This window comes from Centruroides vittatus, unplaced genomic scaffold (assembly GCF_030686945.1).
Source record: "Centruroides vittatus isolate TY-2023 unplaced genomic scaffold, ASM3068694v2 contig_3153, whole genome shotgun sequence".
NCBI classification, from domain to species: Eukaryota; Metazoa; Arthropoda; class Arachnida; order Scorpiones; family Buthidae; genus Centruroides; species Centruroides vittatus.
The window spans coordinates 141642-154283 of NW_027122030.1; the positions used below are offsets into that span (position 1 = coordinate 141642).

The 12642-nt window shown below is 33.8% G+C and overlaps 1 protein-coding gene and 1 long non-coding RNA gene across 2 annotated transcripts in view; both read left to right on the forward strand.

The window, feature by feature from the left end:
* The window catches only part of qin, a 120005-nt gene extending 113076 nt beyond the window's left edge, over positions 1-6929 (forward strand). Inside the window, exons 34-38 of the mRNA XM_067268093.1 lie at positions 5042-5218; positions 5494-5734; positions 5805-5934; positions 6242-6404; positions 6485-6929. Of these exons, the coding sequence (XP_067124194.1) occupies positions 5042-5218; positions 5494-5734; positions 5805-5934; positions 6242-6404; positions 6485-6601 (828 nt within the window). The 3' untranslated portion in view covers positions 6602-6929. The remainder of the gene's footprint in view (positions 1-5041; positions 5219-5493; positions 5735-5804; positions 5935-6241; positions 6405-6484) is intronic.
* A 4077-nt stretch (positions 6930-11006) lies between these two features.
* On the forward strand, positions 11007-11561 carry LOC136973362 (uncharacterized). Its single transcript, XR_010880481.1, has 3 exons — positions 11007-11074; positions 11148-11237; positions 11395-11561. It is a non-coding gene; the product is annotated as an uncharacterized lncRNA (long non-coding RNA).
* Positions 11562-12642: the final 1081 nt, after the last annotated feature.

The window sequence follows — 12642 nt, forward strand, 5'->3', positions numbered from 1 at the left end:
ACAAACCTTACTGTCGTCGTCATCAGGCAAGTTCATAAATTTGCCGAAGAAACTTTAAATGGAACTAATCCGATGTAGAATAGAATGGATAAAGCTTTGCCAAAGCCGTTAAGAACACACACAAAAAAAAAAAAAAAAAAAAAAAAAATTCAAAACGTTTGAAAGCCGATCGAGCATCTGGCTTCGCGACTAGCAAGGCTGCGCATGCACAGACCCGAGCTCACACTATACGTACGTTAGACAACGCTAAAACGTGCTCAAACGCTTGTACAGTGTGACCCAAACATTGGGCAGATCAAGAGTGGGAGTGTTGCATGTGTCCAGATGGTGGTAAGGAGGGATTCCCAGAAGAAAACAATTTTTCTACGCTTGCAGCTCTTGTGCATAATGCTTGCCAGCTGCCTTGCTGAGCCCCAAGATGATGTGGCGAGGGGTAGGCACACCACAGAGCTTACAAGAAAGATACTCGAACAGGGTTACAATCCACTATGGTCGCAAGCGCTTATGCTCAAGAGCTGCAAAGATAGAAAAATTGTTTTCATCTAGGAATCCCTCATTACCACCACTCTGGACGCATGCAACACTCCCACTCTTGATCTGCCCAATGTTTGGGTCACACTGTACAAGCATTTGAGCACGTTTTAGTGTTGTCTAACGTATGTATAGCGTGAGCTCGGTCGGGTCTGTGCATGCGCAGCCTTGCTAGTCGCCAAGCCAGATGCTCGATCGGCTTTTAAACGTTTTGAATTTTTTTTTTTTTTTTTTTTTTTTGTGTGTTCTTAATGGCTTTGGGAAAGCTTTATCCGTTCTATTCTACATCGGATTAGTTCCATTTAAAGTTTTTTTGACAAATTTATAAACTCGTCTGATGACAACAACAGTAAGGTTCGTCAAAAGTACTTGCAACAAGCAAATGTAGATATAACGCTGAACTCAGTGAACTTTTTGCAACGTTTATAAGTTCTCTTTTATTACCAAATATGATGAAAAGTAATTTAACACTTGATAGTTGAAGTGATACAGGCAAAAGACTGCCATTTTGAGAAAGATGCAGAAATGATCACAGTATTTATTTATATTACTAATTATATTACTATATGTATAATATTACATAAATAATAATGATTCTGATTGATGATAATTTCAAGGATACAAAGAACATTGAACATTTGATCAAGAGTATTTATTGATGTTGCCTATTAAACATTTTTTGTCATACTTTGTATCTTTCTCTGTTCTGCCTAAGATGATCAATTTTCCTGGCATGGTGTATATGTAATTCACAATAAACACAATTAATTCCAGAATATTTTATATTAATTTAATTCTAATTTAATATAAGATTTTGATTTAATCACCTACCTTTAGTCTAAATCACTTTATCTATCTATTTAATTAGCCAAGTTTATGGCCTGACAAATCTAGCATTATTGGTTAATTAAAAATAGATTACTTGTAGTAATTGTATATTTCATATATTTAGTTCCTGTCATAGTTTCAAATCATGACTTTTGTTCATAAATTCAAAAGAATTCAAATGTAGAGATCTGGTATAACACATGTTGAGTATCATTTCCACTAGTACATTTCCATGCAAGTTAACAACTGAACAGAAATTGTATTTCAGTTTGTGTATTGTGTGTACTTTTTAACTATAACATGCAGCTTATTCTGGTTAAATGAAGATTCTAAGTTCCGACAATTGCTGGCAGAATTTCCATCAATAATGAATCTGTTGTTCATAGCAATGAGGAGCAGCAAGGCTTCCATTTTTCACCACATCAAGACAACAGGCCCACCCATATTTTGCAGGCCAAGGTGCCTTCCTCCAGACATGCTCAAAGCAGCTAAGGTAGAGTTTAGTTATGTGCTACAACAAGGCATCTGTTGCCCATCAAAGAGTCCGTGGGGAAGCTCACCGCACCTCGTTGCCAAGCGTAATGGCAATTGGCATCCCTGCGGAGACTATCGCCGTCTAAACACTGTTACGGTGCCTGACAGGTATCCAGTCTCGCACATTCAGGACTGCACTCAAGTGTTAGAGGGATCTACAATCTTCTCTACACTTGACCTTGCTAGAGCCTACCATCAGGTACTTGTCCATCTAGCAGACATTCCAAAAACAGCAGTTGCAATACCTTTCAGGTTGTTCAAATTTCCAGTGATGACATTCAGTCTTCGTAATGCAGCCCAGACCTTCCAGAGGTTCATCAACCAAGTCCTCCATGGTCTGGATTGCTGCATACCTTACTTTGACAACTTGCTGGTAGCATCCAAGAACAAAGAAGAGCATTTGCGACATCTTTGAGAAGTTTTTCAACGTTTCAATGAAGAATATGGCATAACCTTAAACTCTACTGTGACGTCTTGTCGGGGACTGTGCACCCCTATATACTTTCATCACTGTACAGAGAAATATTTAACATGCTGCACAACCTGTCACACCCAGGCATCAGAGCTACAATTAAGCTCTTGCAGCAAAGATTTATTTGGCCATTCATGAAAGCCAACGCCACCACCTGGACTTCTTCCTGCCTGCAGTGCCAACAGTGCAAAGTCGCCCGTCACACTTCCACTCCTCTCGTTAATCTCTCTATGCCAGACAAATGTTTCTCGTGCGTTCACGTGGACGTTCACATTGACATTATTGGACCTCCTGCCATCTCATGGATTTGTTTACTGTCTGACCAGTGTAGATTGTTTTACACGTTGGCCAGAAGCATTTCCCATCCTGGACATATTAGCGGAAACAATAGCGAGAGCATTCTACTCCAGATGGGTTGCCCGCTTTGGCATCCTGAAGCAGATCACCACAGGCCAGGGTAGGCAGTTTGAGTCAGCCCTCTTTTAAGCTCTAGCCAGCCTACTTGGTTCGAAATGAATTCACACCTCTTCCTACCATCCAGCCTATAACGGACTGGTCGAGCATCTACACTGTCCACTCAAGACGGTGCTAAAATGCCATGCTACCAAGAGGTGGACTGAAATGCTCTCGACCATCCTCTTGGGTTTGTGCTGTACCATCAAGAATGGAATCAATGCCACATGAGCAGAGTTTGTCTATGGAACCCATCTGTGACTTTCGGGAGAGTTCTTTGCTTCGGAATCAAATTCGATGATTGACCCAACATCCTTCATCAGGCAGCTACATGAAATGATGAGAAACCTGCGTTCAGTAGAAAACTGCACGTTTTGAGTGTGAAACGACTGCACACTTGAAACGTGCAGTTTTCATCCACAAGGAACTGTCCACCTGCAGTCACATATTCCTCCATTGTGACGCAGTTCACAAGCCTTTACAACCAATCTACGACGGACCATATGAGGTGATATCTTAACAGGGAACAGTATACCAAAGTCCGAATCAACGGACAAACATCATCTATAAATATCAATTGATTGAAGCCAGCCATCATGCCATCCCCGAAGTCAGATCCGATCCTGATGTCTCAGCTTCACTCTGTCGCATACTTTGGTCCAGCCAGTTCCTGCAGACACGTCAAGCCTGCACCAACGCTACCTGCTTAGGATGACATGTCCGGTTCAACCTATGCTATCGCTAACTCCTCGTGCCTTTAGCACTTAGGGAGAATACTGTGGCGACCAATTCTGGAGTTCACCTGATTGCCGCCAGAGGAAGTCCTGAAAAATATAAAGACCAGTTCAATCAGTGTGCAAACTTTGAACACTGTTGGCAAACACCGCCACAATATTTAAACCTAACAATACAAATGAAATTACTAGTCAAATGGAAATTAAATTAAATATTTTTTAAAATAATAACATTAAATTTGAAATATATGAATATTTTTACCTATAAAATAATAAATAAAAAGATAATTTTATTATTATTATAATTATAATAAAAATGAGAGCTTTATAATACATTAATCAGTTCACAACTTATTGGGTTGTTCGGAAAGTAATTTTGTTTTTTTATTATTAGAAGAATTAGTTGTATTTTTACCAGCAAATTTCATTTTAAACCACATTTTCATTATATATTTTGATAGCTGATATTTTAAGGCTTATTTTAAAAAAATTTTTTGATTTTGTACAATTGATTTTTTTCTTTCTTTTGTGTTCTATCAAATATGGAAAATCAAAAGCATCATTTTTGGCATATTTTGCTTTTTTATTACCAAAAAATCAAAATGCTGTTCAAGCAAGAAAAAAGTTATGGTACATGTATGGAGAAAATGTGTTGAGAGAAAGACAGTACCAAAATCTTCAATATTGAAATTGCCAGAGAACAAAATTATGTTCTCTGGCAATTTCAATATTGAAGATGCCCCACATTCTGGATGGCCTGTTGAAGCCAATGAAAACAAAATAAAGGTACTGATTGAAGCAAACTGTCGAATAACAACATGTGAAATCACTAAGAGATTAAATTTGTTGAATTGAACCGTTTATGATTACTTGAAACAAATTGGTTTTGTTTCAAAGCTTGATATATGGGTTCCCCATGTTCTTAAACAGAGATGCTCTCTTTGGTAGGATTTTTTGAGCTTTCACCAGACAATTTAACAATTGATTCAAAAGTATACTGCCGTCGAGTAAACAAATTGAGTAATATCATCAAACAGAAAAGGGCAGAATTGCTCAACAAAAAAGGTGTAGTGTTTTACCATGATAATGCCAAATTTCACACAAGTTTGGTAACTTATCAAAAACTGTTACAGTTTGGATGGGATGTACTACCACACCCACCATATTTGCCAGATCTGGAACCCTCAGATTATTACTTGTTCCGGTCTTTACAAAAGTTTTTAAACAGTAAAACATTTACTTCAAACGAGGATGTCAAAAATCACTTGGATCAGTTTTTTGTAAGCAAAAATCAAAACTTTTATGTGAATGTGGGATCATGCTATTACCAGAAAGACAGCAACAGGTATTTGACAAAAATGGTCAATATATAATTCAATAAAATATTTATATATTATAAGAAAATTGTTTTTTCCCCCCATGAAAACAAATGAACTTATTTTCCAAACAACCCAATACAAAGAATTTAATGTACTGTACTTTTCATTAGGATCAGCCATTACCAGACAAAAGGATTCCTATTAAATTAATCTGTAATGACATAGATGTAATGAAAATGATAGTGGAAGTTGGTCATGCCAAATTAAAAAACCAAGCCGAGTCTCAAGAAGAAAAACGACCACACAATTCCATTACCAAACAGAACGATGAAGCTGCAGTAACTATGGTAAAAGAACCAATATTAATTTTATCCGGAATTTTTAACATTAAATTCAAGCAAATTTAATTTTACATTTATAAGCACATTATTTAAAAATTTTTTGAAATTACATTGTTAATTATCTGGCAGAAAAGCAAGCAGTTTTTTAATAGCTGAAATCAGAAGTGCCATTTTATAAATATATGTTAGTGTGGCTGTACATTATTAAAAAGATGATGAAACTGCTTTTATTCATAGAAAAAAGTAATAAATGATTATTATTAAATTGTTTTTCTTTGTAGAAAGTAGAACCTGTTTCACCATTTGAAACGGCCATTCTTCCAGTGGTCGGAATATTATTTCCTGTGATTGTCACTCAGGTTTTTAGTCCTGATGTCATATGTATTCAGAAACTTAGAATTGATAACCCAGAAACAGACCATGAACAAGCAATTAATGAGGAGTATGATAAGTTTTTACTTATGATGGCACATCTGTCCAAAAATGCCGAACAATTTCCTCCGCTCGAAAATGTCGACATAGGTGAGTTTTTCCCCTCCCTCCATAAATTTGATCTTTTAAAGCTAACTTCATATTTATTTCTTCATTTCAGGAATGGCATGTTGCGGGATGTATACCTATGATAATAAGTGGTATCGTTGCGTTGTAACCGATAAAGTCGACGATGGTGTTTTGGTCACTTATGTAGACTATGGAAATTCAGAGGTTATTCCTATTAAAAGGTAGTGAAATTACGAGTATTTGCAATGTTCATGTTTAACCACTTAATTTTTAATCACTTCTTAAATTTAATATAATTTTTCAAGTTTTTTCATGAAAATCTATTCATGTATTCATTTACAAAATTCAATTTTTTTTTTCTTTCTATCTGAGAGACTAGTCTGTCAGCAATATTTCTGTTCTTACATACTGTAAAAGACAAAATCATTATTGATTAATAATGTCATAATCCTGTCATTTTTTTAGATATTACTGAATGAACATTTGCTATTTTAGAATATTTTACAATTTAATGTTATTGTTTTTTAGATTAAGAGAATTGCCAGTCAAATATTTTGTCCTGCCACAACAGACCATTGGCTGCAAGTTGTCCGGTATTAAACCAGTCGGTGGAGAGTGGACTGACGAAATTGCATCCAAAATGGAAAGGAGATTATTTCCAAAAGATGGAAATTTAATAGCCAAAATCAATGTGAGATATCTTTTTGACAAATGTGATAAATTACAATTAATTCTGATTTATTAAAATGGATCATTATTTTTATTTTTTAGAAATGGGACCAAACACCGGAAATCAGCTTGTTTGTGGAAAATTTCGAAGGTGTGACAGTGTTAGCCTATCAGAATTTAATAGACGAGGGATTAATTGAAATTGAAGAGGACATTTAATAAAATATATTCTAGTTAAATGTAATTTAGACAAGTATTTGTCAATGTCTTATTATGTCATGTAAATATGGTATAATTGTATGCTCTCTAAAAGTATTAGGTTTTAATTAAACAGTCTTTTTAAGTCTTTTAAAGTATTTGACAATTGTAGTTGTTTCAGAAAGAATTTTCATTTCTTGTTCAATTTGTTTATTTTCTTTCTGTCAGACATTATTTTATTATGGTTTTATACTCTTATCCAGTTTAATGCACAAGATGTGTATAAAACTTGAAAAAACTTCAACTTTGTGACTTGGATATTTTGTAATAAAATTTCTTAAGTACTGTGTACACGATTTTCTAATTTCATATAATTCTAAACTTGATACTAAAGCTAAATTACTCTGCTTATTTTAAACCAGAAATACGAATATTTTGAAACAGTTGAACGACATATCAATGTTTTGCGCACAAAATAATAATCATATATTGCTTTTAAAATACGTTTCTGAAAAGAGGTGTAAAATAGTGTTTCACAACCTGCATAAAATTAATGGAAAAACAAATTAAATGTTCAAGTTCTGCTGTGAATTATTATACAGTGTGGACCATTTTAATAGATCAGTGGAATAACTTGAAAAATATGCATTCTACCAAAAAATCGTTGGATGGAGCTATCGGATTCGTCGTAGATGGCGCTACAATCAGTGAAAATAGGGTCAACTTCACTTTTTTCAGTGGGATTTCCAATTACTTTCCTGACTGTTATGTATACATAACAAGGGAAGGTATTGGAATCGTTCAAATTTTACCTTCCGAGTTTTTTTGCAAATTTCTAGCACCGAGTTCTGTAACTCCTGACTTTTGAGATTTTATTTTAAAAATAACATTTGTATTATTAAACAAAATAAATAACTAAAATTGTATGTGACGCCATCTGTTATGAAATATTATAAAAACTATATATTTTAAATTACTATAAAATGTCAAATAGCTTAAGTTTAAGGGTAGGGATGGGTTTTTTGAGAAACTAAATGTAATAATAATGAATAAAATCTTCGTTAACTCTTTCCTCTTTCAAGATACATGACCCTCACTATCTCCCTACCCTCTCGATCTTCTACCACCAAAATTTAATAGCATCAATGCCCTTGATATACAAGGCACCATGTCAATTTCGTTTCTTAATCTTCGCTCCATTCTGAGATATTGAGCGAAATAGGCACCAACACGCATCAGTGGAATTTTTTTGGGTTGAGGGGTCTCAAAAAATTTGGTGTGTGTATGTGTTAGCGTCTATTTTGCTCAATATCTCAGAATGAGGTGAAGATTAACAAACGAAATTGGGCATGGTACCTTGTATACGAGGGGCATTGATTCTATTAAATTTTGGTGGTAAAAGATCGAGAGGTTGGAGGGTCATGTATGAGTGAAATAGCGGACTACAAAGAGTAGCAGTTGGTTTTCAAGAGACTTCCCAACATTTATAGCTTTTTAAGGAATGATAAAGTGACAAAAGGAGAGCAGGCTGGAGTATACAAAATCCCGTATAAAAATGAACAATTGGAATCATTAAAATTAAATTTTAATAATTACAAAAATATTAAATTAAATATTAAATTTTAATAATATTAAAAATCATTAAAATTTAATTATTAGAATTAAATTTTAATGATATTCATAACCTATTTATGAACAATGAATTTAAAAATTATTTTAATTTATAATTGATTTAAGTATAAATGACTGAAGTTCCCTACATAACTAATTAATAAGTGCCCAATGTTCTGTAAAAAATGTTTACCTATATATTTTATACGTAAGTTTTTCCAATAAGTGTCTACAAATTTATCACAACTGAAGACTGAGATATACAAAACTCTTTCAAATATCAATGAAATCATTATGTAAAGCTGTTTTGTTTCAAATATTTGTTGCAATTTGTTCAATAACTTTATTCTTAACTTCACTGATCTTCTTCAATCATTTTTGAAAGATTTGACTCTCCATTTTTAAGAACATTTTTTGGAATAGCCAAGATTTTACTGTCGACAATTGACATCAGCTTCTCCGAAAGGTCTTTGCGCTGACTTCGTAGTTGGGTTTATGACAATATCCCAGGATGAGAGAAAGTTTGCGATATGTTCATAATTGTTTGTTGAATTCACTTTAACTTGAAAAATACACAGAACTAGAGATGGCTGAATATCACTTTACTCGATTGCGAATGTAAAATTGATGTATTAGTTAGGCCCGAATGCCTGTCAGAAATGTCAGATGAGAAATGACTTGGGATAGTTTTTATAATCACTTTATCGGCTACGGCCGACATTTGTTGCTGTTGTAACACGAATCTGCATTCGAAGCTATTCGTCAGTTGTTTCTAACCAATGCGAATGCAATCAAATTTTTAAAATATGGCGACTACGAGAAATACGACAACGTCGTGCAGACAGTTTGAAAGAATGATCGATTTTATGAAAAATTATAAATAATAAAGTTAGAAATAATTTTTATGGTTCTGGGTCAAGAAGAATTGCAGAAAAATAGAACAGAATCATTTACAGGGCATTCAGTAAAAATCAGAACACCCAACATGTTAATAACTTGAAAGCTGTACGAGTTATCGCTGTGTGATAGTTATCATTTATTTCTTGCGCACTAACGATATAATTTCTTATTTCTTATACGATTCTGAATAAAGTAGCAGGCTAATTATTCACAAATAAATGATTATTTAACGACCAATAATGATAAGAACAACTCAAAAATTTAATCCACATATATATTATTTTAAACTTATATATTTCTAAATATGTTTATCTATGAACCCGAATCATCTAACTACGATATCTGTTATTGTTGCTATGACAATCAAAAATTGCAGTCTGCTCGTAAAGAAAGCATTGTTAATTCGGAAAGCGCAAAATGGCTAAAAGCGAGATACTTTCAGTGCCTGAAAAGGGTAAAATAAGTGTTTCGAGTGAAGCTGGTGAATGAATAAATTCTACCACTAAAAAAACAGGAAGAACGATTTAAGTGATCAGGAATTATTTGACGTTAGGCGAGGAATATGCAGGTAAGAAGAGTACCGAAAGGCATAAAAAAAAAAAAAACTGGTAAGAAACGAGCAATTTTAAGGTAAATTACGAATAGTACAAGCTATCTCAGAAATATTGCTGCAAAACCCGAATATGGAGTAAGCTTGGGGACAGTTTGGAACGTAGTATATGCTGCCAATTGTATATACGCTGCTAATTCGCGCCTCGCTCGGATGGGCTGGCATCGTGGAGTTTTTCGGGTATTCTCCACGTCGATGACGTCTAAATAGGGGCCAGTTTCCTATAAAAGTCCACCCGGAAAGCATCCTCTCCCTCGCGCGTGTATTGACCAATCTATAAGGCCGGCTCTTCGGGCGCCTAGCGAGCAAAAACAAGCTATTCGGAGTTTCGAGCTTGTTTAAACTAATTTTCTTCACGAAAAAAATTATTTTAATTTCGTGGACTTCGAGGGGTGTTGTTTATCACGAGTATTTGAACGTTGATCAAACTCTCCCGGCAGATTTGTACAGCGAACAGCTACAAAGAGTATATGACAAATTAAGGCCAAAAGTACCGTATCATTCTTGGCAAATCGTCAAAGTGTTTTTCATTTTACAAGAGAACGCTCAACCACACATTACAGAAATTATAAGAAAGAAAACAACGAACTGGGATGGAAATTGTCACCTCGTCCTTCCTATTCTGTTGACTTACCACCGTCGAATTACCACAAATCTTTCAATAATCATACACGTAGAAAATATTTACAAATCTCGCAGCTGTAAAAGATTTTTAAAAATGTTTTTAAACAATTTTTAATGCTAAAAATTGTATTTTCAAACTGCGCTGCCGTTAGGAAAGTGTACTTGAATATGAAGATAAATATTTTGATGAATAAAGTTACGTTATACAAAAAATACGAGCATTTTATTCACATTTTATAAAACAACATTATTTATTTCGACATTACGCCATTAGGGCATAATTTAATGTCAGATAAATGACATTAATTTATATGTCCTGATTCTCTAATAAATACATTCCTTTATGATAGAGCTACGCGTGAAAAAAAAAAAAATGGAACTGATAAATGTAATAGAGCATTCCCAGAAATTTGGGTCGACGGTGCTAAATCAAAACAAATCGCGTAGAATAAAAATAAAGTTTCTCTTTGTAATTTGCGTTAAATCATGTAAAAAAATAAGATGTTTTGCTCATTTCGTTTATGCTGTATTTAAACTTGGTGAGTATATTAAACACATTGCTAATATAAGTGTAATATAATGTAATATTGAAATTGATAAATCAATTAAAATGTAATTCATGAGAGTTTATGTACCACTTTTACAACTTTTGTTCATGATAATTATTTTAATTTTCCAAGATGTACGGAAAATTTATTGAAATCTATAGATTGGGTTCTGCTGATTTACCGTTAGAGACCAAAATGAAGGTAATAGAAATACATTCAAATTCTTTCTATCGGTCTATAAATTTAATATTATTAAACATTTTTTGTTTAAAAGATGCTGAACTTTATGAAAAGATACGGTAAAACCCCATTTGGAGTAAGCATCGGAGGATTCTTTTATGTTAAGAAAAACTTCTTCATTCGAGTAAGTTCGTTCAGTATATTCGTTTGACTTTATTAAACTTGTAAAAATATCATTTATAACTGCGCGTGTAGTATACGAATCTATTTTATTCGAAGAATCGTAGTAAATAAGTAACTCTCTTTAGGCGTATAATAATTTTGTAAATATTGTTTTACAGTTTCTGAGTGCCATATATTCATCTCTGTCTGTGTTGACGGAACTTTTAGTTGCAAAGAAACCACCTTCTTGTAAAGTTGAGATTAGAGATCTCATTCAGTAAAGCTATTGAATTAAATTGCCTCACAGGCTGACTTGAAAGTTTGAATGGCAGTAGCTTACAACGAAATGAGGTATTTTTGTGTTCGAAAAAAGAAGTCGGTTGTACACGTATCAGACAAATTGAAGATTCAAAAAAGTCAAAGAAAACACTTGTTACGAAACTTCAAGATTTGACTCTCGACTGTTTCGTAGAAAGTTACAACCTCCGTTCAACAATAAATTTATGCGTCATTAAATTTATAAAATATATTTAAGTTTATTTTTTTATTATATGATATTATTATTAGACTACTTACGTGTTAAATGGACAAATTTAGGCTTGATGCTCTGTTTCAGTTCTGCTTCATTTTCGGGTGATTACCTGTTTTCGTAAACTAATCGTCTGCTGACGTAACGAATTCCGAATTGATTTAAAACGAGAAGTTGAGAGAAGATATCCATGCCATCTGAGTCGTATTCTTCGAGAATGCTATCAGCCACTTTTTAATATACTGTACTACTTTATGTATATCATCATCTACACTGATGGCTCAAAAGTACTTCACTCGTTTTATATCGCGGTTGTAACTATGTTTTCACGAATTTTTTATATTCTATTGCAAGCTTAAAATCATTACCGGAATCACCAAGGCTATCCTTTGTATCACGTCTACTTTATGTAATCGTACTTTTCTTATCACGTTTAATATGTTTTCGGGTCTTAATGTAATATCTTATTTTTTCCCCATTACCACACTAGATAAGTTGTCGGGTTTAAATTACCTACACGCGTTTATCTGTATTATCACACTTTTAGGGGTTATTGTGCTAAAAATGCCTACTGTGCACACAATCAAATTACGGTGCTATTCTTTAACTGCTCGCCATTACGCTTTGTATTCAAACCTTTGTTATAATTTGATACAATTTAATTTGAATAATTGTATCTTGTGCGTAATTGCGCCTGATAGTACTAGGATTAAGGACTAAGTACTAGGACTAAGATTAAATTACGATTAATATATTACAATAAGTGATATGTTACGTAATTATTTATTTACGAATTACAGCAGAGCGTCGTTTATCCGAATCAATTCGGGACTGGGGGTGTTCGGATAACCGATTATGTACGAAAAAATATATTAACCTATCCGATAATTACTCGTTG